The 26,434-nt window shown below is 35.7% G+C and overlaps 2 protein-coding genes across 2 annotated transcripts; one reads left to right on the forward strand and one right to left on the reverse strand.

Moving 5' to 3' along the window:
• Window positions 1-13,979, forward strand: LOC108682131 (G patch domain-containing protein 4). Its single transcript, XM_018171246.2, has 5 exons — window positions 1-282; window positions 10,088-10,251; window positions 12,095-12,193; window positions 12,441-12,610; window positions 12,905-13,979. Exons 1-5 carry the CDS (start codon window positions 216-218, stop codon window positions 13,578-13,580), a joined length of 1,176 nt encoding a protein of 391 aa, XP_018026735.1. The 5' UTR covers window positions 1-215; the 3' UTR covers window positions 13,581-13,979.
• On the reverse strand, window positions 13,876-25,515 carry LOC108682132 (beta-1,3-glucosyltransferase). The gene is made up of 11 exons (XM_018171247.2): window positions 25,497-25,515; window positions 21,112-21,266; window positions 20,726-20,799; window positions 20,482-20,569; window positions 20,154-20,293; window positions 19,313-19,527; window positions 18,357-18,488; window positions 17,525-17,669; window positions 16,483-16,627; window positions 16,180-16,305; window positions 13,876-15,550 (listed from the first exon to the last, which is right to left on the reverse strand). The coding sequence occupies exons 4-11, from the start codon at window positions 20,491-20,493 to the stop codon at window positions 15,356-15,358; spliced, it is 1,110 nt and encodes a 369-aa protein (XP_018026736.1). The 5' UTR covers window positions 20,494-20,569; window positions 20,726-20,799; window positions 21,112-21,266; window positions 25,497-25,515; the 3' UTR covers window positions 13,876-15,355.
• Window positions 25,516-26,434: the final 919 nt, after the last annotated feature.

Below are 26,434 nucleotides of genomic sequence, written 5' to 3' on the forward strand. Positions count from 1 at the left end.
CGGTCTTGATTCTCGAACACTCAAGTGACTCAACTCACTGCCTCAATTTTGCTTGGCCTCCTTGTCGAAGTCTGAACAGAAACGGGCACAGTGCAGCTGGGTTCAAACCAGCACGGTCGGCGGTCTCACCTCTCTGCTGTCTGGCCCGGTCTGGGAACTGGGATCGAACCTGCATCTCTGACTGACTGGCTCTGCTGTTGATTTTTCACAAAAATATGACTGAGCATAATTTTTCTAACACATTTGCTGCAAAGCAGCTGGCAAAATTTGGCTGGAAGAAAGGTGAGTAGCCTAGTATTTTTGAATTTATTCCTGAAATTGAAAATATATAAGTAAAGAAGTATATACTGTAGTAGGCCTAGTTTATTTACTCTATTAGATTTTCTGAACATTCTGCTTATGGTCCATTAAGCAATGGTTGGTTTTCCATTTTTAGAATGCAATTTTTAAGTCATTTGCAATATTTTTATCTTATTGTAGTTTCTGCCTAAATTTATCTAGTCATGATCAGTTGAATTTTCAAATATCTTGATTAAATTTGATTAGCCTTAGTGTAGCCTACTTTAGTTAGTTAGGTATGTTTGCAAAAACTTTTTTATTCTGATTGTAATGATAATTATATAGGTATCTAAAAGGAGAGAAAAATCTAAGAAAATACCATATAAATTTTAGTGGAGTAGGGTAAACGCGGTATATTCCGACACATTAAGGATGCATTGAGAAATGAAAAACTATAAAAAATAACCGTATGCGTTACTCCAGTTTCGTTTGCTTTATGTGACTCGCAAAACACCGTACTACGCACCAGCAACAATGAAACGTCACAAAATGTTGCCATATTTATTTAAAAGCCTTTAGAATGCAAACTTACCAAATCCCTATATTCCAACACTGTGTGTGGCAATATTTGGCACGTGGTGAGGCGTATTCCGTCCGCGCTTCAAATTCTACTGATACGTAATGCCGTCATCCATGTGTTTGAATTCCGTTTGCTGTGTGAGCTGTATTGGAATACAACACGGCTTTGAATTAGAACACTAATGAATATTGAACACTACTTAATTACTTTTTTAATTAACAACTATTAAGCTTTTAATTAAGCAAATTTTAATTTTTGTACATAGCTTGGAATGATCTGTGTGTGTCCAATTCAAGTTGTGACGGAATTAGTTTTCATGTGTCTAAATCCATTTCTCAACTTAATAATCTATTAATTTATTTACCACTTGAAATCAGCGAATACAAGTATACTTAAAGGATTCCTAATAGGTATATTCACAGATGTATTTAAAAGTCTCAAACCATAATATTCTTCCTATGCAAACAGTTATTCACTATTTGGTAGAGCAAGGTCAACTGTCAAATTTGACAAATTTTTTGATGATCTCACTGGGTAGCGTGCATTGTCTCTCTTTGGATCTCAATATTTTCCCGCTAGATGGCCAAGACCTAGTGTTTTGGCAGTAGTTTGATGCGCAAATGTATGATGTCATCATTTCAACTATCAACAAACGCATGGAACTAAAACAAAGCTTAATATAAAGGAAAAACTAGAGAGGTGACGGAATTACCCACGATGTCAGAATATACCGCGTTTACCCTAACTTATAGGGACTATTTTGAGCCTTCTTTGGTAATAAGTGCTCATCATAAAACATTTCATTAAACCATTAATGACGAGAATTATTTACTGAAATTTTTTTGGGTTCTTGGTGAGAATATTATCATTTGTGATGGTAATAAACAAAAAATATGTTCATATATTTATTTTTCGTTGTATGTGAAAAACTATAGCTTAGTTCCATATGGAACCGCTCGGCATTAACATAATGTTTCTTCAAACAACACTTTTTACGATAGAAAATCAAGCAATGTTATTCATAATGGATAATACGTAGGTATTCTTAATGGACAATACTGATGATAAATCAATCATGGCAGAATACAATTTAATTTTTAGCATAGAATGCTTCCATTCGTTCAAAATGAATAGGAAGGTTTCACATTTTATGAATGTTTGTGGGTGCTTTGTCAACATTGTTTACAAAGCACTGCATTTGCAGTGCTTCTGATGTCTCTTTGCTGGCCAATATTGTTGATTGTTTTATTGTACTTCATCAAGGATCGAAGTAGAAGGGTGCACTAAATGCCCTGATTGTTTTATTTAGGGTCTCCTGCATTATTGCATTTCCTAACCAATCTTTATGAAAATTTATTGCAATAGCCATTCTTTTTTTCAAAAGTTTTTTGAGAAGCCAAATGAAACCAGAATAGATATCACACATAATATTTTGGCTTGGGCCCAATTGTATCATGTTTATGGGACCAATCCATGTTCCAGCCCGTGAATATGTTTCTTTTTCTATTAGATCTACCGATTGGCTTCAATTGCAGAAAAATATCATCTGATTTATCTGCTGCCCAAAGTTTATAACTAAATCTCTCGGGCTAGCCATGTATATGACGTAGTATAATGTGGCCATGTCGACCACAGTTGACCCTCTTCTCTGTCGATAGTTATTGTTTTCACATTTGGTGGTTACTGTTGCTACAATGACTATTCTCGATAGGCGAGCAGAATTGCTAGTGGCTGCGTCATCTGAGTTATCTGAATCTCAATATGTTTCGTTTGTTGCTGCTTCTGTGAAAGGTTCAGTAGCAAATATTTGATCTTCGTGTTATTCTTCTCTCGAAATCTCAATTTATGATAATCTGCCAAAAATACAATTAGAAAAAAGTGACTCGGGATGAACAATCGTATAGTGTTCACCGTACCTACTTCCAAATATTGCAACTTTCAGGATATATATTCCTAACAGCTCTAAAGATAATAGTTCACTAATAAATAACAGAAAAACTGTTGATCTAATAGCCAGATAAATAGTTTCTAGGTACAAACAAGTTTTTGAAATACAATGCGTAACTATATCACAAAGTAATCTACTGGGAAAGTGATATGACCGGAATGCTTACACTACTGCCGAGCGGTTCTATTTGGAACCAGACAAAATATTTCATGATCTAAAAGACTTTAGAAACATCATATCACGTAATACCATATACAGAATTAAAAGTACTCTCTTTATCAATAAAATTCTGCATCTAACTTATAAATAATATATTATTAGAACGAACTACCTACCTTTCTCTGCAATGATGTCAAGCTCTCCTGTCTGACACCCGGTACTTACAATCTTTTAATGTTAACTGAGCAGGAATTAGTTGGCGCAGCAGAACCAAACGTTGTCAGAACACATCCAAGATGTGTATCAAACCTACGCATCCACTAGTATATTGATTTGACCATACAATTTTATTATGAATCCATTTTTTTCCGCTGGTTCCAAATGGAACCGCTCGGCATTAATGGGTTAAAGAGTTTGATCTAATTTTAAAGGTCTTTGCAAGCAGCAAAAGCCCAAGGACTATTGTAATTTGTATGGTATCTCCAAAAAATTCCACATGACATTTTGTTCCACGGCTTTTGTATATGCTCGACTTTCCATGCCATGCATTCTGAATTTGAATTTCTGCACACCGGCTTCTCGCTTAATGGATTTCCTTCTGGCCTGGTGTTTACCCAGATTAAGAAATTCATGTCTAAGTGATACAGTGAAGTTGTTCCAGAATCCAGAGCCTGATAGTAGAAAAGCGGTTACTGTTCTTTTCCATACTTCGGCCATGCGTCCAAAGTTATGTCAAGAGAATTAAGATTTGTTTATGAAATACTATCCGGACATTGATCTTTGTATCTTACTGGTAACTGGTTAACAATTTCAAAATAGGTTTGTTTTTTAGGTACAAAGATATCATCCCTTCTCACATGCGATCGTCCCTAGTTTATAAATTTAGTTGTGCACGATGTGCATCTGCGTATGTCGGAATGACGGCACGCAACCTTTACACTAGGGTTGCTGACGCTGAGCATAAAGGGAGGAGTTATATAGGGCTGGGCAGTTACTATCTCGCCCTCCTCATTCGGCTGTGCACACTCATGCTGAACAGTGCAATGTTCCGGTGTCCGACACTGACTTTAAGATTTTAGCTTATAGTTCTGGTGCTTCCGATCTGTGCATTTTGGAATCATTGTATATTTTTAGTGAGAAGCCTAGTTTAAATGATGCTTACAGTTCTTATCCATAAGAAATTGTGAATAGATAGGTATTTCTTGATTTTTCTTTCCTTTGCCTGTAAATTTAGGTTTTAACTTCTGTTGTTTTTTTTCTTATGACTCCAAACTTTATTAATTTTCTGACTGTATTTGTGTCCATCCTAGATTTATTGAACTGATTATGGAGCTGGTCTCCAAAACGTTTTCAATAGAGAAATGCTGAATATTTTGTAAGGTGCCAAATGCAAAAGAAAAGTTTCCTGAATTACCCCTGGCCCTGGGAATGGGATAGTTTGGAATGTGTGCTATAAAACTTGATTTTAAAATGTTTGAAGAATGCAAATATACTCATCCATCATAGTAATGTAATACCGTCAACCGCGGCTACTGGGGATGGTTTTGAGCGTTTTTTGTTAATAACTTCTTACCATGAAACATTTCATAAACAAGTTTAGGCTCATTTTATAGCTCTTTGCCAGGGCTATCGAATGGCATCTTCAAAAAAATTCCATATGATATTTGTAAGGAGCCAGAAGCAAAAAAATTGTCCCAAGTAGCCCCGTCGAATGGGGCTACTGGGGACACTTGCAATAAAACTTCATTTTAAAATATTTGAAGCATGCAAAGTGTACTCATCCATTACTAGCAGTACTCTGAAGTCCTCCTCTTTTATTGTAGATGATGTAGAGGTAGAATAAATGACATTTTCAGTGATTTTTACTTGTTTTTCCTTCATTGATATGATATTACCATAAACATTAATTATGGTCAACTCAACTGGGGTGACTTCCACTGTGTTTTTGATTCCTGCTGAGGTCATAAAGGGGGGGGGGATGAGTGACTTTGGCCACTGTTTATGACCTTTTATTACCCCACTTTGGCCATCATTATGAACATGGCAGAATCACCCAGTTGACGGTACTGTATTATTGATGGGATATTACTGTATTATTGATGTGATATTATGGTATCCATGAACATGCCATTGAGCATTTACAACAACCTTGTCCACTGCAAGCTTCATATCAGCAGCATCATAGCATTTTTTCTGTATCTGTAAGCTTACAAGACAGCTTGTAATTTGTGAGACGATAAGTTAACTTTTTTTTCGCTCAGCGAGGTAAATGTAATCAATATTCTTTGTTTTTAATCAATTTTTTTCTTAACTGGAGCCTTTGCTAACTGAGGTTCTACTGTAAATGTGCTTTCCGGGGGTGTCCCGAATAGCCCCGGGGGGGGTGTCCCGAGTAGCCCCGCCGTGCGGAAATGGCCGCCATTTTTTTTTTAATGAGATAGGCAAAATCTGTCAATTACGTTTTCAAGCCAGCACCTGGGTGCAACTTTTATGTAAGTAAAATTTTTTAATACGGCAAATATTTTTTTTGCTACAGACCTTAGCAGAAGTAACTTTTCAAAATAGCGTTTTTCACCATTCTTTTCAGGAATTTTTCAAAGCTAGTAAATGTCGTATTTTTCGACTTTCTTTATACTACATAGATAGGAAAAATGTTGTTGTTTAGGCCACTATATTTAGTTTAGCAATATTCCAATTAGTTTCGCTACTATGACTGTTTTACGACGTGTCAGAGGTGTGTCCTGAGTTGCCCCTCCAGTCCCAAGTTGCCCTGGTTGACAGTATTATATAATATATTTATTTATATGAATTTTTGCAAATTTTGCCTATTGAAGGTTTAAATCGCACTTGAAGAATTCAATAAATGTGATCAGTACACAAAATTTTTCTTTATAATTAAAATTCAGTTTATGCAAATGAAAAATTAGAAACATAAAAATTTAATTTAATTAAATTTAATCAAGTTGCCAAAATAAATAAATATATATATTGATACTTCCACCTTTTGAAGGAAATGCGGAAAGAGCCTCAGTTCCATTGTCCGAGTCAAAACCTTCATTTAAATGCTCATATTTCAATTTGTAGACTTTGCAGCTGGTGATGCTATAGATAGAAGGATGGTCAGATAATTAGTGATTGACTGAGGCATTATAAGGATGCCTCAAAAACAAACAGGAAGCCGTGGTGAGGCTTTTTGTGACGCGTTTTCAAGTGATCATATATGGTAACTTACCCGTGAAAGGGTTAATTGGGTTAAGTGAATTTACTATAAAAAGATCGTGAAAATATACCTGAAACGGAAAGGAATGTTTTAGTGACAACCATCATATATTTTGGAGAAATAAATCATAGTTTAGGTCAATTACCGTAAAATGGGGTTACTTTGACCGGCGGGGTAACTTTGACCTCTTTTTGTTTTTTTTTAACAAAAACCCCCAAAACTCAAAAACGATTTGACATAGAAAAATTTTGTCAATGGCCATCAAAGGCCTAATACTGAGGCTACATAACACAATAGAAAGATTTAAAAAGTTTGCATATCTAATAGGTTAAAAAATTAATATTGTGACACACGAAAAAAAGCTATTATTTAAAGCCTGTCAGAGTACCCCCTCCAATTTTTTTATTTTTTATTAAAATAACTCCAGGTTTTGATGCATTGTAGTAGAACTCTTCTAGTTACATATGCAAAAGACAAATTTTAGGAAAGTGTCATAGTTTGCAAATGGGGGGCGCCGCCCCCCAAAGGGGGAACTTTGACCACCTGATGGCAGCCGTGACGGGGTAACATTGACCGGCTTGGAAATTTAGTTAAAATTACCATAGGTACCTATATAACATATTTTATGTTTGATACACCTATTAATGTTTTTTTCTTTATGTTTCAGACTCTACAGTCTTATATATGGTAATTTTAACTTAATTTCCAAACCGGTCTATGTTACCCTGTCACGGCTGCCATTAGGTGGTCACATTTCGCCAATTGGGCGGCAGCGCCCCCCATTTGCAAACTATGACACTTTCCTAAAATCTATCTTTTGCATATGTAACTACAAGAGTTCTACTACAATGCACCACAACCTGGAGTTATTATACCACAAATTAAAATTGATTTTACCACCCGGTCAAAGAAACCACAAGAGCTGGGGTAACAAAGACCATCACTCTTTTTGGAATTACATCAAAACTATGAGAGGCAAGAGCCAGCAATTTATGGTGAGTAAAGCTAGAGTATAGATATGTATTTTGCATGTTTCAATTTAAGTTTAACTTATCTAGTAAAAAAATGGGATTGTTTTGAAAAAAAAGTGGTCAAAGTTACCCCATTTTATGGTACTTTTCATTCTATGATGCACGGTGCACAATTATATACGGTATATAGCATTCTATGTACAATTTTGTGACGACCGATGATGCACTAATTTTTCGATAAGTGAAATTTTTTTGTGAATAAATATCTTACTTTTCATGTTTCATATTGAAACATGGTAGGCAGAGATAAGGCGAACCATCACATGAGTCACAAAATGTAGAAACTTTTCAAGATTTGGTTTTAGCCGCTTTGGAACCTTCGATTTCGAATATCATTTCATAGCAGCCGCGGCACCTTTTTCTTGTTTTCCATTTGTGCCCTTCAGCTTCCTGAAGATGATGTCCAGATGTTTCAGAAATTTTCAGGGAAGATTATCCAGGCTTTATTTTCTCCTCCATAACGTCACAAGTATAGTACAGTACAATGGATTCCTTGAATGCTCTGATTGTAATTTTCTTTTTTGTACTGTAAAATGGGGTAACTTAGACCACTTTTTTTATAAATGATGCCACTTTTTTTTACTAGCTAAATTAAACTTGAATTGAAACGTGCAAAATACAGGTCTATACTCTAGCTTCACTCACCATAAATTGCTGGCTCCTGCCTCTCATAGTCTTTATGTAATTTCAAAAAAAGTGATGGTCTTTGTTACCCCAGCTCTTGGGGTAACTTAGACTGGGTGGTAAAATCAATTTTTTTTTTTGTAAAATAACTCCAAATAACTCCAGGTTTTGGTGCATTGTAGTAGAACTCTTCTAGTTATGGGTCACATTTTTAATTTTTTAACCTATTAGATATGCAAACTTTTTAAATCTTTCTTTTGTGTTATGTAGCCTCAGTATTAGGCCTTTGATGCCCATTGACAAAATTTTTCTATGTCAAATAGTTTTTGAGTTGTGGGGGTTTTTGTTAAAAAAACTAAAAGTGGTCTAAGTTACCCCGCCGGTCTAAGTTACCCCATTTTACGGTACTTTTCTTGTCACTTTCATCCAATCATTTTCAGCTGGAATATTGTCTTCATTGTCTTGACTTTCGTTATCAACATTGCTTTGATTTTCATCGATACTGTCTTCATGCAATGAGTTGCTTCCTGATTCTGAAAGCGCAGATTCAAGATCGGAACTGTCATCACTGCACCCTGAAACGATATCTTCAGAACTAGAGCTAGCAGTAGTAGTAGATCTTTTTTGACCCTTCTAGAAAGCAGAAACATTCATGGTCACACCTACAAAAAATATCAATTAATTAAAACATTGAACAAACAACTTATGCATAGTGAATTCAACATATACAATTTTTTAACACGGGACCCACCAGTGGGTCCCATCGCATTACAAGAAAAACATTATCTTCAGATGTGACTGTTTTTCTTACCTAATCAAGCTGTAACATATGAGAACAAAACTCTGACAACCTCACTCCATGCTATCTCAGATGCAACTGAAGTTATCATACATATACCACTGTCGCAACAGGAGAATAGCATCGATATTGGCCGTCACCGTACACGTAACACAGTGGTGACCCACCAGTGGGTCACATTGCAGGAAACGTGTTAATCCATTTTTTTCGTAACTGGACCCATTGCTTACTGAGGTTCTACTGTAAATGCGTTTTTGGGGGTGTCCTGAATAGCCCTGGGGGGGGGGGTGTCTCAAGCAGCCCCATCGTGCGGAAATGGCCGCCATTTTTTTGGAATGAGATAGAACAATTCCATCAATTACGTTTTCAAGCTGACACCTGGGTGCATCTTTTATGTAAGTAAAATTTTTTAATAGGGCGAATATTTTTTTGGCTGCAGACCTTAGCAGAAGTATCTTTTCAAAATAGCGTTTTTCACCATTTTTTCAGGAATTTTTCAAAGCTAGTAAATGTAGTATTTTTTGACTTCCTTTATACTACATAGGTAGGAAAAATGTTGACGTTTACGCCACTATATTTAGTTTTGCAATATTCTAATTAGTTTTGCTACTATAACAGTTTTACGCCATGTCGGAGGACTGTCCCGAGTAGCCCCGCCAGTCCCGAGTAGCCCCGGTTGACGGTACCTATACTTGATAGCTATGAATGCCTTATTCGCAAATCTTGCAGAAGCCACCTGTGTGGGAGTCTGGGAGACTCCTAAAAGCCTATACCTCTACCTGCAGTCTATTTCACCCATTTTTCTAGCCCTCGCCTAATTTATCAGAAAAAAGTGGCTGATTTTTACCTAATATTCTTTGAAAATTCTGTCCTCTATTCTGGATTTGATACAATGTGAATGCAGGCAAAGAATATGTCTGCTTTGTTATTGGCAAACAAGATACTTTTTTTTACCTACTTTTAATATCCCATGATTTTTTAACCATGTGGCAATGCAGAAACTTCTTAGATTCTTCATTTTTGTGTTGCATGAGTAATGTATCATGGATACCATCTTTATTATATATAGACATTGAATATTATCTTGAACTAGATCAGGGAATTATAAATGAACTGGTTTCTGAAATATCTTATTTGCTACTACATGCCATGAATGGAGCTTTCCTGTGTATTTGAAACTGAAATTCCCACTAGATGAAGCATCTCTTATCTAATTGTAAATTAAAGTGCTCAATTGGACTGCAAGATTCTTAAGGTATTGAAAATGTCCTTTAGAGCTGCCAAAATTTAGTATTGAGTAAAAAAAAATTCTAGTCTTGTCAGTGCAGCAACTAGCTGTCAATTCAAGTGAAGTCAATCTTTTGGAATTGAAGTTAACAAATTAAGTAAAATTTTTAAAGTAGTCTACGTTTCTTTCTGTATAATTGAATGTGAAATAAACTTTCAGGAATGGGCCTTGGACGCCAGAATGATGGCATATCTGAACCAATACACATCAGGCGCAGATCAGATAAACTTGGCATTGGACATGATGCTGGAGAAAATTTCTCACACTGGTGGGATAATGCATACAACCAAGCAGTTGGTAACCTCAAAGTAGTAACGTCAAAGGTAAGTGACATTAGTATCTTGATAGTAATCATTAGTAGGAGCAGCTGAAAGACAATAAGATGGCTTTTTAAGATGTATACAATGTGGCCTTTTTCTGTAATGCTGCTGAACTAGGGTGTAGATGTGCATTTTTTTCTTCCAAGTTGAGATATCACATCACTAGTCCAAACTGAAACATCAGACAGAAGTCACCTGTGATTAAAATAAAAATCCTCATAGACAATTTCACCCATTCCTTTGGCCCTTGCCTGAGTTCTTTGATAACAAGTTTAAGAAATAATAATTTTTTACTCACAATTATCAAATTATCCTGTGAAATGGAGGTTTTTCCAACATTTCTAAACAAATTTGCCAGTTATTCCCTTCTGGTCAAGAGGAATTAAATTCAATGAGATACCTACATAGGTATTCTTCAAATCAAAAATAGTTTTGTAAATTAAGCTGTGCAGTTTTTGTCAGAATGAGGAAAGTATAAAAAACCATTTATTTTTGTTGAATCTAACATAAAATAATTAATCTAATTCAGTAATTTGTCGAATTGGTTCAGGTAGGTAATTACCGTATTTAAATTGTTTTACTTGATAATTAATTGATAAGATGTATTGCTAACTTTCATGATGATTGGAAGAATATGTTGAGAATTTCTTGAAGGCTTTCATGTTTTTAGCTGCTTGGAAAAATCCATTTTGCACTACACAAGTATAAATAATAGCCTGCAAAGCTGGCTCTATGAATATTGAATAAAACAACATAGCTGATCTGATTGCTGAATAGAAATCGACTTCATATTTAATATTGCAGAGAACATGTTTAAAATTCATAGAAATACATGTTAACTCTTTAGCGGTCAAGCATCATAATGTGAAGAAATTCAATTTTGTGAAACCTATAAAGGAATACACACAACTGAAACATAATTACTCCTATGAATTTGCATAAATTTTTCATGTTGAATGAGTAAATTGGCATTGAAAAATCCATTAAATGCAATCACTGTGCTAAAAAAATGTTTTATATCTAATATAAATGTAAACTTTCAAATGTAAAGAGTAACCACGTATCTAGCCTCAATTTGATTGAATTTCATTGAGTTACTTCAGTCAATTGAATTGATATTGCTACTTCCATTTATTGAAAATATGCAAAAGATCATCAATTTCACTGTTCGAGTCAAAACTTTCATATAAAAGCTGATATTTTAATTCTTGGGCTCAGTAGGAGGTGATGCTATCTATGTATGGAACGATGGGCACATAATTCGCCATAGGCATGATAACGTAGCCTCAAACAAAAACCGCAGGCTGTGGTGGGTCTCTTTGGGACGCGATATTAAGAGATAATCTATGGTAACTTGCCTGCTAAAGTGTTGATGAATAATGTATACAAAAAAGTAATTTAAGTGATGCGACTAACGCTAGTGTTCATTTTAAGTTAAACTTATTCTGAGCAAACATTGCTTGTTATAGGTATATATATTTGTCTGACTTTCAAAACGTTCAAAGAACTCATTCCTAAACTTTTTGATACACTTTTTTATCTCTGTTTTTTGCATTAATTGATGAGAGATGAATTGTGAAAACATTTAAATGAGAAATGAAGCATAATAAGCATAATTGATCAATAAAAAGAACTGAAGTAAACATTTATTAACCAAGATCTGTGCCAAAGATTTGGTGGGAGATATAAATGTGTGAAATCGATAAATTTGCATCTTGTCAAATCTCATAAAGGAAAAAAATTTTTTTTTGCTATACTTGGAAGAGCTTTTTGTCTACCATGAATAAAATAGATCGTAACCTGATGGGTATGTTATTAAATATTTGCACTTTTTTCATTTTTGCAGAATGGAAGCGTGGAAGTAAAGAGTTACAAAGGCAGTTGCACAAGTGAAATGAAGCCAAACCTCTTCAGTAGATCATTACTGTATGACAATTTCAATCGGGTAATTGAATAGATTATGTTATTTTATCTATGTGATATACTAGGCTTTTTACACCCCATAAATCTCATCAGTCCATGATAATTGATTTTGATCCATTTTATGCCAATTCAGAATATGTTTATAACATTCTTTTATTTCAAATCTTTATTGTCCTTTGATGTATATACTATACTTCTGTTTTTAGAAATTATTCTCGGGCATTTACGTCTAGTCTCAAAAAAATATTTTAAATTCATCCCAACTCAAGGCAGGAACCTTAATGGGTACTACCAATCATTCGGATACTTCGGACTCTGATAGTGATGAAGACCAAGCTAGTGCCAGCCAAGCTGTTGACATCTCCACCGGTAATGGATTGCTGCTCGACCTGTCAGATGACCAGCTCTTGAAACTCTGCGGTGGCGCCACGGCTCATAAGTAAATTCCCTTGCATGTAATGTGCCATTAATCTAACATTAAATCTGTTCCGTTTAACCGTGCCTTAGTCGTATTACAATACTTTGGATCTGAAAAAGTAATCATGAAATAGAAAAAAATAAACTCGAAAAGAATTTATTCATGCTTCTGTGTATGTCAAAACATAATTTTTATTTTCGTTCATTACACTTTGTTCTGCTTTGTTTTTATGTAACCCAAATATAAGTAAAACCATTTTCATATATTGTTTATTGAAGTCGGCGGGCGTCAAATCATAGATGATTTTATTTCCAGAGGAGCCCGTCACGGAATACGCATGACCGGCAAGATGAAGCGGCTTGAGGAAATGGCGGCCAACGACGCGGCGCTCGTGGCTCAGTGGAAGCTTAAGGAGGAAGGACGGCAGGCTGCCAAGACACCCATCACAGAGCTGCCTACAATGCCAACGAAGCTCTGGAAAAATCGCTCTAGCACCTCCTCGAAAACAGTTATTGGTTACACCTACGACGATGAGACGCAAAGTCAAGTATCTGCATTTCCAACATCCAATCCTGACTCTTCACCTCTGGTTGATGTTGATTCCACTATAAAGAAGAAGAAGAAATTAAAAGAGAAAATTATTCCTGAATGTGTCCCTGATGAAGCAAGTGTCATTGAAAATGAGAAATTAAGCCTGGAAAATATCCCGATATTGTTGCAGAACAATGAAGAGTTGAGCAGAAATTTAGTGAAAAAGAAAAGAAAGAGTGATAGGAGATCTGAACAGATCAGTGAAAGTACCCTGAAAATTGATACTTACAAAGAGCCTCTATGCAATGAAGAAGTCAGACCGAAGAAAAAGCGTAAGTTATCAAAGAAGACTGGAAGTGTAACTTGTGAAGAAAACTGTAATGAGCGAGAGATGATTTACGATGAAGACAGGAAGAAATTGAAAAAGAAAAAGACGAAAGGCAACCCGTTAAGTGCATGAGTATGCTGTAATAGATAAATCTTTAAACCTTGCATTTAATTTTTCCTCATTATTAACTGATACACTCGACTCATCATCAACCGGAATTGAAGTTCATTGTACTCGGGAAAACATTTATTGTCGTAGATCGTACTCAGATGATCATTGCCAATAGTCACGTTGTGAACGAGGTCGATATTGATACATTCTTACATATGAAGATATCTAAGTACCTATACATATTCTATAAATATTTGAAGCTGGTCAACACTGGACGTTTACAATGCTCGGAAAAATTGATATTGAAACAATCACGTGAAATTAATTACACAACTCCAGGCCTGTGCTCGAAGCACATTTGGTTCAAATAAAATATTTCATTCCCTAAGGCAAAAAATTAGACATTGAAGACTACGAAAAAAAGACTACCTACCTGAAATAGATTGGTTGCGAACATGAGTTCCGTGGAAAAATTCCACACTAGGAATATAAACTGGTACCGTATTCTTGCAAACAATGGCTTATCGAGGCAACATTTGTATCTTAGCAGACATAGTTAACATGTTATATTCATTATTATTATTCGGACGCGGAAAATGGGAGCTTAAACTATAAACATAATTTTTCCGACATATATTTATTTCGTGAATATTTTTAAATTGATCACGAAGCACTAATCTGCTTGCGAGTTAGCAATTTAGGACTACAACTTAGCAAAGCAAGGCACTATTGACATCTCTTATGAGCTAACGGAAACGAGCACACTCGTACAAGAGGTCGCTTACAAGAGACCTTGGCCACTCGCACGAGAGAGACAGAGAAGAAAAAGGAAAGAAATCTTGCCTTCATAACAACTTAGACCTGCAGTCAGATACCGCGAGCTCTGTGGTGGGGCGCTCAGGAACAATGCCCCTGGGGACGCGAAATCCAACAGGACTTCTGACGAGCACAGACACGCGTCAGAAGTCCCTCGTGAGATGGAGATACGTCGGCAGCGCGCACAAGAGAAAGCTCAGAAAAAAATGCCTAGACTAGAGGAACGCGCGACATTTAAGACTCGTGCTGACCAAATACACGAGCAAGAAGTGCATCTCGAGGAGATATTTTGATGAAAAAACTTCAGACAAGTTTAATAATTAATTACTCCTCAATTATTATCAGCATAGGAAACTATCTGCAACACGTTGATGATGTATTTATACAAATTATTACTGAAATAAATACATCGACACGCTAAATAAAATTATGAGATTCACACTAATCTCCTTTCAATATCATCACAAACAGAAATTACCATATAATAGCCCGCCCATATTGCTTAACTAACTCTCATAACCTAATTGATTATATTTATGGCAGCTAACATTAAAAATTCATTTAGCAATCAATTGTAAGAACAGTGAGGAATGAAATGTCACAGCCAAAGCTTTTTCCACCATCCAATGCATATCTATTAATCTATTGAGGTAAACATGCACCTCAACATATCTTGAAACAACACACAAATGAATTCTTAGACGATGAGCCACACCCACAGCATGCAGAATACTCAATTCTTTTTTTACACAATCAATTCTTTCACAGACTTTCGAGTCAAGTAAGCAAATCGCACCCTCCAATCACCAGCTAACTTGGTATAAAAACAAGGGCCCAACTATAATACTTTTATCTAATATTATGCGCTACATAATGAATACATCTCAATTGCACTTCAATGTTCCTGATTTGCTATTTTGCAGTCAATTGTCTACATTACCTATGCATAGCATTTGGACTTGACGGTTATCTCAAAATAATTATAATTCGTCTTTGTTCATCGATTTTGTGGCTTGGTTGACTTTTTCTACTATACGATTTCGATGGGGTTTCTCCTCGTAATTCCCCACTAACCACTTCTTGTAAACCTTCACGGGATCGATCATCCAGAACCCATGGAAACTGATAGGGTTGGATCCGTTCAAGCGGCCTGCAGCATAACTCGAAGGAGTGGCCTGAAAAAAATAATAGAATGCGAAACATAGGATATCTTAATGGCTTTAAGTAAAAAAAAGCGTTTAATATATTTTACAGTTGAAATGAATGCAGAAATGTGAGCGGGAAAAAAACGTTTCCAATAGAATAGGACTAATGCACATAGGATTGAAATTATTAGGAAATAAAGCAGTATAGAAGCCCAGGCAAGTGTCAGTTAATAAGCAATCAGATCTTCCACAATATCGGAACCAATCATTTGCGTCAATAATAATCTGATTATTAACAAGCCGTATGCAAGTAAAATTTGTGATGTGTTGATAGAATAATAAAAGTTTCATCGAAATTATAGCAAAACTACTCATAGGAAGTCATTCACGTCACCCATGCATACGGTGCAAATTCTTTATGTGTTGAATTTTGTGGCATGTGAAAATTCTTTAGGTGTTGGATTTTGTGGTATGATATATAGTGTACATCAACTTTGACAGTCCACTCTTACTTAATGGAATTTTTCAGGCATTTAATTCTATAGTATGGATATTTTTCCGCTATCACTGTTCTACTCGCATCTCACATGCTAAAATTACATAATGTATTAAAATATGGGCTTAGTTTTGCAGCATTTTTTAGGCCACTATGCACTCACCTGATGCAAGTCCCTGAGGTGCACCAAGCTATGGCCCAGTCTATGGAGGCACATGCCGAGCAGCATGTCGTCAGGCTCGTCTGGTACACGACACGAGCACCACGAGGACTCCATAAGTAACTCCACCTGCATCATTTACAATGTCAACTAAAATATTTTTCTGCAAAAAGTATGACTCTGATTAGATTACGTTATAGAATGCACCTGCATCAAATACAATTTCAAACGAAAATATTTATGCAAAAAGTATGACTCTGATTAGGTTATGTTATAGAATGCAAAGAATATTTACGAACAGCACACCATAGGTCTGGAGAAGACGATGCCACTGCCACCAGTGGGATAAGGAACGAGAAGATGAGGTCCTGCTCGATAGCCATACATCTCCCCCAGCACCACAGCCTCCTCGGGTGAATAGCATGACAACGTCTTCAGTAGTCGCGGCATACTGAGAAAAATTAGATCAGTACTAACTGCGGTGAGCGAGAGAGAGACAGAGCGCATTTTCTCGTGCATAAATCAGTTCTCTATAATCCAATCTAAAACTATGATCTAAATCACGATAAGTTTTATAAAGTATTCTTAAAATCGACGAAAACGTGAAGTCACTGACGGTCGGACGGACATCACGAGCTCAATAGCGCATTTTTTCCATAAATGAGAAAAAGCGCTAATAACGACAGACATGTAAAAAAATAAGATGCAATAATAAACACCCGTCAATGGAGGAATCTTGACAAGAAGTATTTTTAATAAAGGCGGTAAATAAATAGCACTAAGTTCAACACACTGTAAAAAAGTTGAATCTATGGAAAACTTCGAAATAGAGTATGTTTTCGTGCCGCATCCATAACGAGTAAGAACAGAATGATACCGTACCACTTCGAACACAAATTTATGAACAAAAAACGTAACGTAATGTGATGAACATAATCGTAAAATTCGTCTACGTTCATGATAACTCAATTATATCCAAATCAATGATACACTGTATTCCACATTCATCAATCCTAAACATTCATCTTCAGCGAGCTATCTTCGAAACAAAACTTTCTAAACGTGCATCAACCGAAAGCCTTTGCTGAGGCCTTGAGTATAATTGTTTTACCTGACAAGGATATCATCAACCAATAGCATTTGCTAATCTCTTGAGTATCTTTGTTTCCCCACTTCGAGGGTAGGTATCATCATCAACAGCAGCGTTTCCTGATGCCTTGAGTATCATTTACCTGACGAGGGTATCATCATCAACCAGCAGCATCTGCTGATGCCTCGAGTATCATTCACCTGACGATGGTATCATCATCAACCAGCATCATCTGCTGATGCCTCGAGTATCATTCACCTGACGAGGGTATCATCATCAACTAGAAGCAACCACTGCCAGGGCTGCGGGCGCTGCAGGGAGAGACGCAGAATAACGAGCGTCTTGGCGCAGTGGCCGCGCTCTGTGTTAGCCACGCCGGTCGATATCGTCCCGTAAGTGTCGTCTGAAGTAAAACAATCGTGTCAGTAGAGACGTTACATAGACAAGAAGGTAAATAATTGTCCTTGTTTCAAAAATTTATTTGGTCAATATTCAAATAAAAGGACCTAAATTTCATGTACTCATAAGATAAAATCACAATGAGCACCACTGCAGTATTAAAAATGAGCACCACTGCAGTAATGAAAAGTTCTTATTGCTTATCTCGAATTCAACTGGTATTTGTAGTCCAGTGAATATGGGTTATACAGATAAATTTGGGTAAGATTTTAATAAAATTTTAGCTCTATAAAATACGCATTATTAGTCGGTTTTGGCATTTATTAGGATGCGATTACAATGTGATAAGAACTACATTGAAAGAGATTTCGGAGAAGCATTCATAAAGTCAATTCATGCAGAGCTATTGCCAGGCACGAGTCCACACATTCCCATAATGTTCTGTAATTAGAGTTCATATGGATTTATTTGCAAAAATATTGTTGTGCTGCTTGTTTATTTAAGCTAGCTGGTTATTCTTGTAGGGCAGACTATCTCCTTCCTCACGTCTTAAATAGGTATACCAGATGTTTTGTCGCTTCTAGTTAGATTATTCAAGAGCCTTAAAAATTTCGCACATTCTAACCGCACCAAAGATAAAATTTTCACAATCAATATCAGCATAGTTGGTGACATAAAACAAATATGGCACCAGTGATGTCGCTGTAGAGCCTGAACGACGGAGCGTTGGTGAGCCAGGTGCGACGTAACACAGGCAGACGAGTCTTGTGGTTACCACTGTACGTCTTCACCGCCACGTGAACGTCAGAGTTTGAATGAGCACCTGCAAAATGGAACAATTTTCAGGGTTCGAGGGAACATTTGAACAACATAGATTGGGTTTAGTCGTTTTAACCCTTTAGTGGGAAGCATTGAAAAATCAAAAAATTAAAATTTTAGAAACCATATCATGAAAGCAAGAAGTATTATACAAAATAATTTTCGTATGTATTTTTGCAAATTTTGCCTGTTGAAGGTTTAAATCGCACTTGAAGAATTCATTAAATGCGGTCACTACACACAATTTTCCTTTATAATTTAAATTCAGTTTATGCAAATGAAAAATTAGAAACAACAATTTAATTAAATTATATTTAATCAAGTTACCTGAAATAAATAAGTCTATATTGATACTTCCACCTTTTGAAAAAAAAGGGCGCAAAGAGCGTCAATTCTATTGGCCGAGTCAAAACCTTCATTTAAATGCTCATATTTTAATTTGTGGACTTTGCAGCTGGTGATGCTATAGATAGAACGGTGGTCAGATAATTAGGGATTGACTGAGGCATTATAAGGACGCCTCAAAAACAAACAGGAAGCCGTGATGGGGCTTTGTGTGAGGCGATTTCAAGTGATCATATGTGGTAACTTACCGGTGAAAGGGGTTAAAACAATTTTTTAGCACTGTTGACAATAATAATTGTAAGAAATATTAACAAAGAGTATTAGCTTGATGAAATAGATTATTTTATCTTATATGGTAGTAATTTAAGAATAACAAAACATTTTAAACAATAGTAGCTGAAATGCAATTTAAAATTAATTATAAACTGAGAATCTCTAGTTTTTGGATGAGGCACAAGGAAATTGGGATAAATCGCCACCCACGTTCAGACACACTGCAGACGCGAGGCTCGTGAGCAACAACAGCACAGTCTTTATTGAGAGTTGGATCTGCAATTCTTCCCTCAACACAAAACTTCTCGCTGTGCTCCAAGACTACGTCGCAGTTCTCCACCAGCCATCTGGCAAACTCGTAGCCTGTGTCAATGACAAACTGGTTTGCTGCAGCAATGGCAACTGGGTCGTATTTCTTTGCAGCTCTGAAAAAGAATATAAACCGTAAACAAATGATTCAACAACTTTCAACAGACATTCAGTATTTGGAAATTTTGGAAATGACCGGTAATAAATATAAATAAAACTAATTCAGAAAATTACTGTGATTATCACATGATTTTTTTTGCCTCATCATGAAATCCACATTCTAAATTTTAAATGAAAAAAATATTCAAGCATGAAATTAAAAATTTTTATATGAAAAAGAGAACAATGAAAATTTTGTAAGTATCATGAATTGATTGCCTTGAAAAAGCTATAAATATTCAAATGAAAAAGTTAAGATCAAAAGTTTGGCAATGAAATAGATGCCAAACATGCACAGAAATCCTTAGGCAATCTTCAGATATGCAATAGCATAAATTTACATCAGAATGATTTAGCAATCAATCAGTTTTTTGTTTAAAATCACTACGGTAGTTTCTAAATTATAGGTTTTTCCTAAAAATTTAAAATTCAGCCACTATTGCTGAAGGATATTATAATTTTACAGTAGGTGTTATGGATTAAAATAAAATGGTCTTGATTTGTGGATTGAGTTGATGAATACTAATCAGAAAAGAATTGAATTACATTTTGAAGCAATGTTTCTCTTTTATATCAGTCATACCGTCTTATTGCATCACCATTCAGAAGAAACCCAGCTCTGACATCAGGATAATTTGGTAAAGCACTAGGAGCTGCGTAGTGATGAATCACACTGCTCTCATCATCTCGCAGGCTACGACCAACAAAAGATGATTTCTTGCTCTGGAAAATTAAACTTAATCAGAGGCATTCTTATCTGCCAAAACAAAGATGCCTGATAATATACGTACCTACTCAGAAGTCTATACCATTAATAACGACCATTAAAAGACAAATGAATTATTATTAGAACACAAATTTACCCAAATTATTAGTAGACCACATTTATAAGCATGTGTAATACAACTTACTACTTCTAACATGGAAACCAAGTTGCTGATGTTAAGCGACACAAATTCATTGATGAATAAAAACCAGTCAGCATCAGATCTCTCATACCTGCAAAGAGAAAAAACCAGGAACTGTACCAAAGCCACTTTATATATTATTAATAATAATTCCATGATTTCTAAAAGAGGCAGTAATTGAATGGCTACAGATACTGTGCCTAGATAACTAATTTATCAAGGAAATGTAGAATTTTGTCCAACATACTCTTCCAATAAAGGCAGTAATGTCCAATACGGCTGATGAGGCAGAGTAGTTGATCCAACTTGTACAGTAACTGACTGTAAGAGAAGATAAATATGTGATGGACAGTAGGTATGAATGCATAAAGTTGATCAAATAAATTAAGGATGAATTGCCATTTCTTGCTCAAAAATCTAATAGAACCAATAAAAGCCGCAAAAAAGGGACTGTTACAGCATGATATATCACAAGCTCTAGAAACAAAATTATTGAAAAGTAACACGAGTTTTGGTATAAGTATAACAATTGCATGCTATGGTAAATCCTGCAATTTCTAAATCTCTTTTGCCCAAAGCCGTTGAAAATTACTATGGAGCTCCTATTTAATCTATAAGCTCAAAGTTACTCACCCAATTAAGAATTTCCTTTGCCTGAAGTTCAACCTGCTTAACCAAATTGAAAGCCTTTTTTTCATGAAGTTTCTGTCGTTCATTCAATACAGATATGTGTAGATGTTTGACCAAAGATGATCCATTTGCCAGGGATTGCAGCTCTCCTGGATCACCTCAAACAAAAAAAGACCAAGGTTACTTCATATAATTTTAATCATCACTTAACATTAACATTTTAGTTTACATCACATTATAAGTGAATATTTTCCATGCATAGGATCTATTGAGTACCTATTTAAAATTAATTTTGACCAAAATTTTAATAAATTGTGATGATTAAATACTATTTAAAGAATGACCCTATATATCATACAGAGCAATAACAGATTCCACTTTCTCAAAACAGTTACCATTTGTTGTATTGTACAATTGCCCCATAAAAATGAAAAGCTAATAAGATCTGACAAGAAAGTTTTGGTCCAACTCCATTTCACTAGTAGATCATTCCTAAGAGATTTTAGCCACTAAAGTAGCATTGATCTAATGACCCAGCTGAATTAAAACCTACTAATCTAAATGTTACAAAATCTTGCAATTGACCAGTAAGATTTAAAATTACCAGAAAGTATGAGATATTGGAGAAACAAGATTTTATTTAAGATCTCTGATCTTCAAGTGGACTCCATGACTTTGATAGGACCATGAAAATGACTAAAGTTATTCTCCTAGTTCACCAATAGAAGATACCTAATCATTTGGAAATCAGAATTTTATAACATTTCTTAGTCTTACAAGTGTAGTTAAAAATCTTATGGACTTGCCTTTTATACTCTGTAGGGTCATACAGAAATTAACTGTGACCAGAAAAAGAATTTTCAAAAAACACTGAAACATTTTGTCATCTGAAATAATAACTAATATATATTTTCTGAAATAAATTATTGACAGGTATAATTTAGTAATTGGATACAAAAATTATTTTTACTGTGATGTTTTTATACAGATACAATTTTAATGGGATTTGGGCTTTGAGTGTGATGATAAAAAAAAACATCCAGTGTAAAGCCTTTTTAGGGCTTGCTACCATGAGACCTGCTTTCATTAAATGTTGGTGTGGAGAGAAAGATGAAAGCAAAGACAGAGTAGAGAGATACCATAACCCTACTGTCAAATGGGGTATAAAGAGGGACGGTTTTGAGCGTTTTTTGTTAATAACCTCTTACCATGAAAAATTTCATAAACAAGTTTAGGCTCATTTTATAGCTCTTTGCAAGGGCTATCAAATGGCATCTTCAAAAAATTCCATATGCTATTCGCAAGGTGCCAGACACAAAATAAAACTGTCCCTAATTACGTATCCCTGGGAATGAGATAATCCGGGACACTTCAAATAAAACTCAATTTAAAAATGTTTGAAGCATGCAGAGTGTACTGTCAAACAGGGTAAAAAGGAATGGGCGGGGTAATAAGGGACAGTCCTCCAACATTTTGTAGAAATGTTGTAGCAGCTAAACTAATTAAAATATTGCAAAACTAAACATTTTTGGGTAAATAATTATTAACAACTCTATTCATTAGCTTTGTAAAGTTAGAATGGTGCAAGGTAACAAGCTAAATATTGACCATTTAACTGGCTTCAATATACAAAAACACTTCAGGAATGCAGATCTTCTAAACATTGAAGAGTCACACAACAGATAGGTAGCTGATATGTGCACATCTATTGATAGTGCTGTGCACAGTGCACAGCTCTATCAATAGATATACTAGTTTTACTATGTCCTATAAATCTACCAGACACTACCCTCTATACACACCAACGTATAGTAGTGACTGAGTGACTGACTGCACTGTTCCCATTTAATTTAGACCAATAAACCAAAACTAAACATAAACTGAACGATAACTAAACAAACCTCAAAAGACTTGAAATGAGACTTATGTTATGAGAAAAGCTAACACTGTTTGAAATAAACATGTGCACAATTCAAACATTTTATTTCCATTCACTGCATTTAATTATATATAGTTTTATAATAGTAATTGTTTTGTTTCTAGTTATAAATTCACATACTTAAAGATTGAAATTAAATTAGAATACCCACTTGCATTAGGGAGGAAAATCTTTCTAATTGCCTAAAAGGTCAATACAATCTCAACCTCTCAATATACAGGGTGGGGTAGAACCGAATGAGCAGTTTTAAGGCAAAATAAAAGAGTAATGGAGGTACATAAAGAAGAAAGTTTATTTTCCTAGAGTTTAGCATAGCATACCATTTAGAATACTCATGTTTTGAAAACAATATCTGGAAAATGAGGGCCGTTAGCTGCAACACACTGTTGGAGTTGTTCTCAGAGGAGGGAGTAACTGTCACTGTGAATTCCGAATGCCATGCTGAAATGTTGCACAATTTCTTGCAGCTCATGATGGAAAACATTGTTGAAAATGAAGCATTGGGAGACATGTGGTTCCAGCAGGATGGGGCTACAGCTCACACAGCCCGAATGTCACTCAATGTTTTGAAACGCACGTTTCCCGGAGGTCTGGTGTCTCTGAGGGGTGATTTATAGTGGCGTGCGAGGTCACCTGATTTGAGCATTTGCGATTTCTTTCTTTGGGGACATCTAAAATTAAGGGTGTTCAGAAGTCACCCTGACACTGTACTACAGTTAAGGGAACGGATTATTGCAGCAGAGGTTATGGCCATGCCTTGCCATATGTGTGAACTTGCTGTAAGAAACTACCAAGAACGACTCCAACAGTGTGATGCAGCTAACAGACACCATCTTCCTGATATTGTTTTCAAAACATAAGTACCATCAACCGGGGCTACTTGGGACGGGCAGGGTAACTCGGGAGTCGGGACAGTTCTCCGACATGGCATAAAACTTTTTTAGTAGCAAAACTAATTGGAATATAGCAAAACTAAATATAGTGGCGTAAACATCAACATTTTTCCTATCTATGTAGTACCGTAAAATGGGGTAACTTAGACCGGCGGGGTAACTTAGACCACTTTTTATTTTTTTAACAAAAACCCCCACAACTCAAAAACTATTTGACATAGAAAAATTTTGTNCTAGATGTGTATAAGAGACAGCCTCGGGACACCCCCAAAAATGCATTTACAGTAGAACCTCATTAGCAAAGGCTCCAGTTAAGAAAAAAATTGATTAAAAACAAAGAATATTGATTACATTTACCTTGTTCAGCGAAAAAAACTTCACTTATGGAAAAATTAGTGCATCATCGGTCATCACAAAATTGTGCATAGAATTTCATATATAGAATTGTGCACCAGGCATCATCGAATGAAAAGTAATTGACCTAAACTATGATTTATTTCTCCAAAACATATGATGGTTGTCACTGGAACATTCCTTTCTGTTTCAGGTATGTCTTTCACAATCTTTTTTTATAGTAAATTCACTTAACCCAATTAAAATGGTGTGAAATTACAAGCTGTCCTGTAAGCTTACAGATACAGAAAAAATGCTATAAGGCTGCTGATATGAAGCTTGTAGTGGACAAGATTGTTGTAAATGCTCACTGGCATGTTCATGGATACGGTAATATTGCATCAATAATACGGTAATTAATGTATATGGTAATATCATATCAATAAAGGAAAAACAAGTAAAAATCACAGAAAATGTCATTTATTCTACCTCTACATCATCTACAATGAAAGAGGAGGACTTCAGAGTACCGTCAACCGGGGCTACTCGGGACAGATTTGATCGTTTTTTTGTTAATAACTGTTAATAACTTCTTACGATGAAACATTTCATAAACAAATTTAGGCTCATTTTATAGCTCTTTGCAAGGGCTATTGAATGGCATTGTCAAAAAATTCCATATGCTATTCGTAAGGTGCCAGACGCAAAATAAAGATTGTCCCGAGTAGCCCCGTTGGTCGGGGCTACTCAGGACCTTGGGAATAAAACTTCATTTCAAAACATTTGAAGCATGCAGATTGCAGAGCGTACTCATCCATTACTAACAGTACTCTGAAGTCCTCCTCTTTCATTGTAGATGATGTAGAGGTAGAATAAATGACATTTCTGTGATTTTTACTTGTTTTTCCCTTATTTATATTATATTGCCATATACCGTCAACTGGGGCTACTCGGGACAAGCGGGGCTACTCGGGACAGGCCTCCGACACGTCGTAAAACTGTTGTAGTAGCGAAACTAATTGGAATATTGCCAAACTAAAAATAGTGGCGTAAACGTCAACATTTTTCCTATCTATGTCGTATAAAGGAAGTCGAAAAATACTACATTTACTTGCTTTGAAAAATTCCTGAAAAAAATGGTGATAAACTATATTTTGTAAAGTTACAACTGCTAAGGTATGTAGCAGAAAAAATATTGGCCGTATCAAAAAAATATTACTTACATAAAAGTTGCACCCAGGTGTCGGCTTGAAAACGTAATTGACAGAATTTGCCTATCTCATTCCAAAAAGAAATGGCAGCCATTTCCGCACGGCGGGGCTACTCGGGACACCCCCCCGGGGCTATTAGGGACACCCCCAAAAACGCATTTACGGTAGAACCTCAGTTAGCAAAGGCTCCAGTTAGGAACAAATTGATTAAAAACAAAGAATATTGATTACATTTACCTCACTGAGCGAAAAAAAGCTCACTTATCATCACACAAATTACAAGCCGTCCTGTATGCTTACAGATACAGAAAAAAATGCTATAAGGCTGCCCATATGAAGCTTGCAGTGAACAAGGTNGGGGTGTCCCGAGTAGCCCCGCCGTGCGGAAATGGCTGCCATTTCTTTTTGGAATGAGATAGGCAAATTCTGTTAATTACGTTTTCAAGCCAAAACCCGGGTGCAACTCTTACATAAGTCAAATTTCTTAATACGGTGAATATTTTTTGCTACATACCTTAGCAGTTGTAACTTTACAAAATAGTTTTTTACCATTTTTTTCAGGAATTTTTCAAAGCAAGTAAATGTAGTATTTTTCAAATTCCTTTTTACTACATAGATAGGAAAAATGACATTTACGCCACTATTTTTAGTTTTGCAATATTCCAATTAGTTTCGCTACTACAACAGTTTTACGCCGCATCGGAGGCCTGTCCCGAGTAGCCCCGCTTGTCCCGAGTAGCCCCGGTTGACGGTACTGTTAGTGATGGATGAGTACCGTCAAACGGGGTAAAAAGGGACGGTTTTGAGCGTTTTTTGTTAATAACTTCGTATACCATGAAACATTTCAGAAACAGTTTAGGCTCATTTTATAGCTCTTTACAAGGGCTATCGAATGGCGTCTTCAAAAAAATTCCATATGCCATTTGTAAGGCGCTAGACACAATATAAAA

The sequence above is a fragment of the Hyalella azteca genome, unplaced genomic scaffold (assembly GCF_000764305.2).
Source record: "Hyalella azteca isolate HAZT.00-mixed unplaced genomic scaffold, Hazt_2.0.2 contig13234, whole genome shotgun sequence".
NCBI lineage: Eukaryota > Metazoa > Arthropoda > Malacostraca > Amphipoda > Hyalellidae > Hyalella > Hyalella azteca.

Bases quoted from the DNA above. Each gene is read 5' to 3' on its own strand.
- LOC108682131 (XM_018171246.2), top strand. From the start codon at position 216: ATGACTGAGCATAATTTTTCTAACACATTTGCTGCAAAGCAGCTGGCA. The intron at 12,194-12,440 runs GTAATTGAATAG...TCCCAACTCAAG, and splicing joins TGTATGACAATTTCAATCGG to GCAGGAACCTTAATGGGTAC. The intron at 12,611-12,904 runs GTAAATTCCCTT...TTTTATTTCCAG, and splicing joins GGTGGCGCCACGGCTCATAA to AGGAGCCCGTCACGGAATAC.
- LOC108682132 (XM_018171247.2), bottom strand. The intron at 18,489-19,312 runs GTGGGTGGCGAT...TCCATTTTGCAG, and splicing joins CGTCTGCAGTGTGTCTGAAC to GTGCTCATTCAAACTCTGAC. The intron at 17,670-18,356 runs GTGCCATATTTG...GTTTTACTTCAG, and splicing joins GCTCTACAGCGACATCACTG to ACGACACTTACGGGACGATA.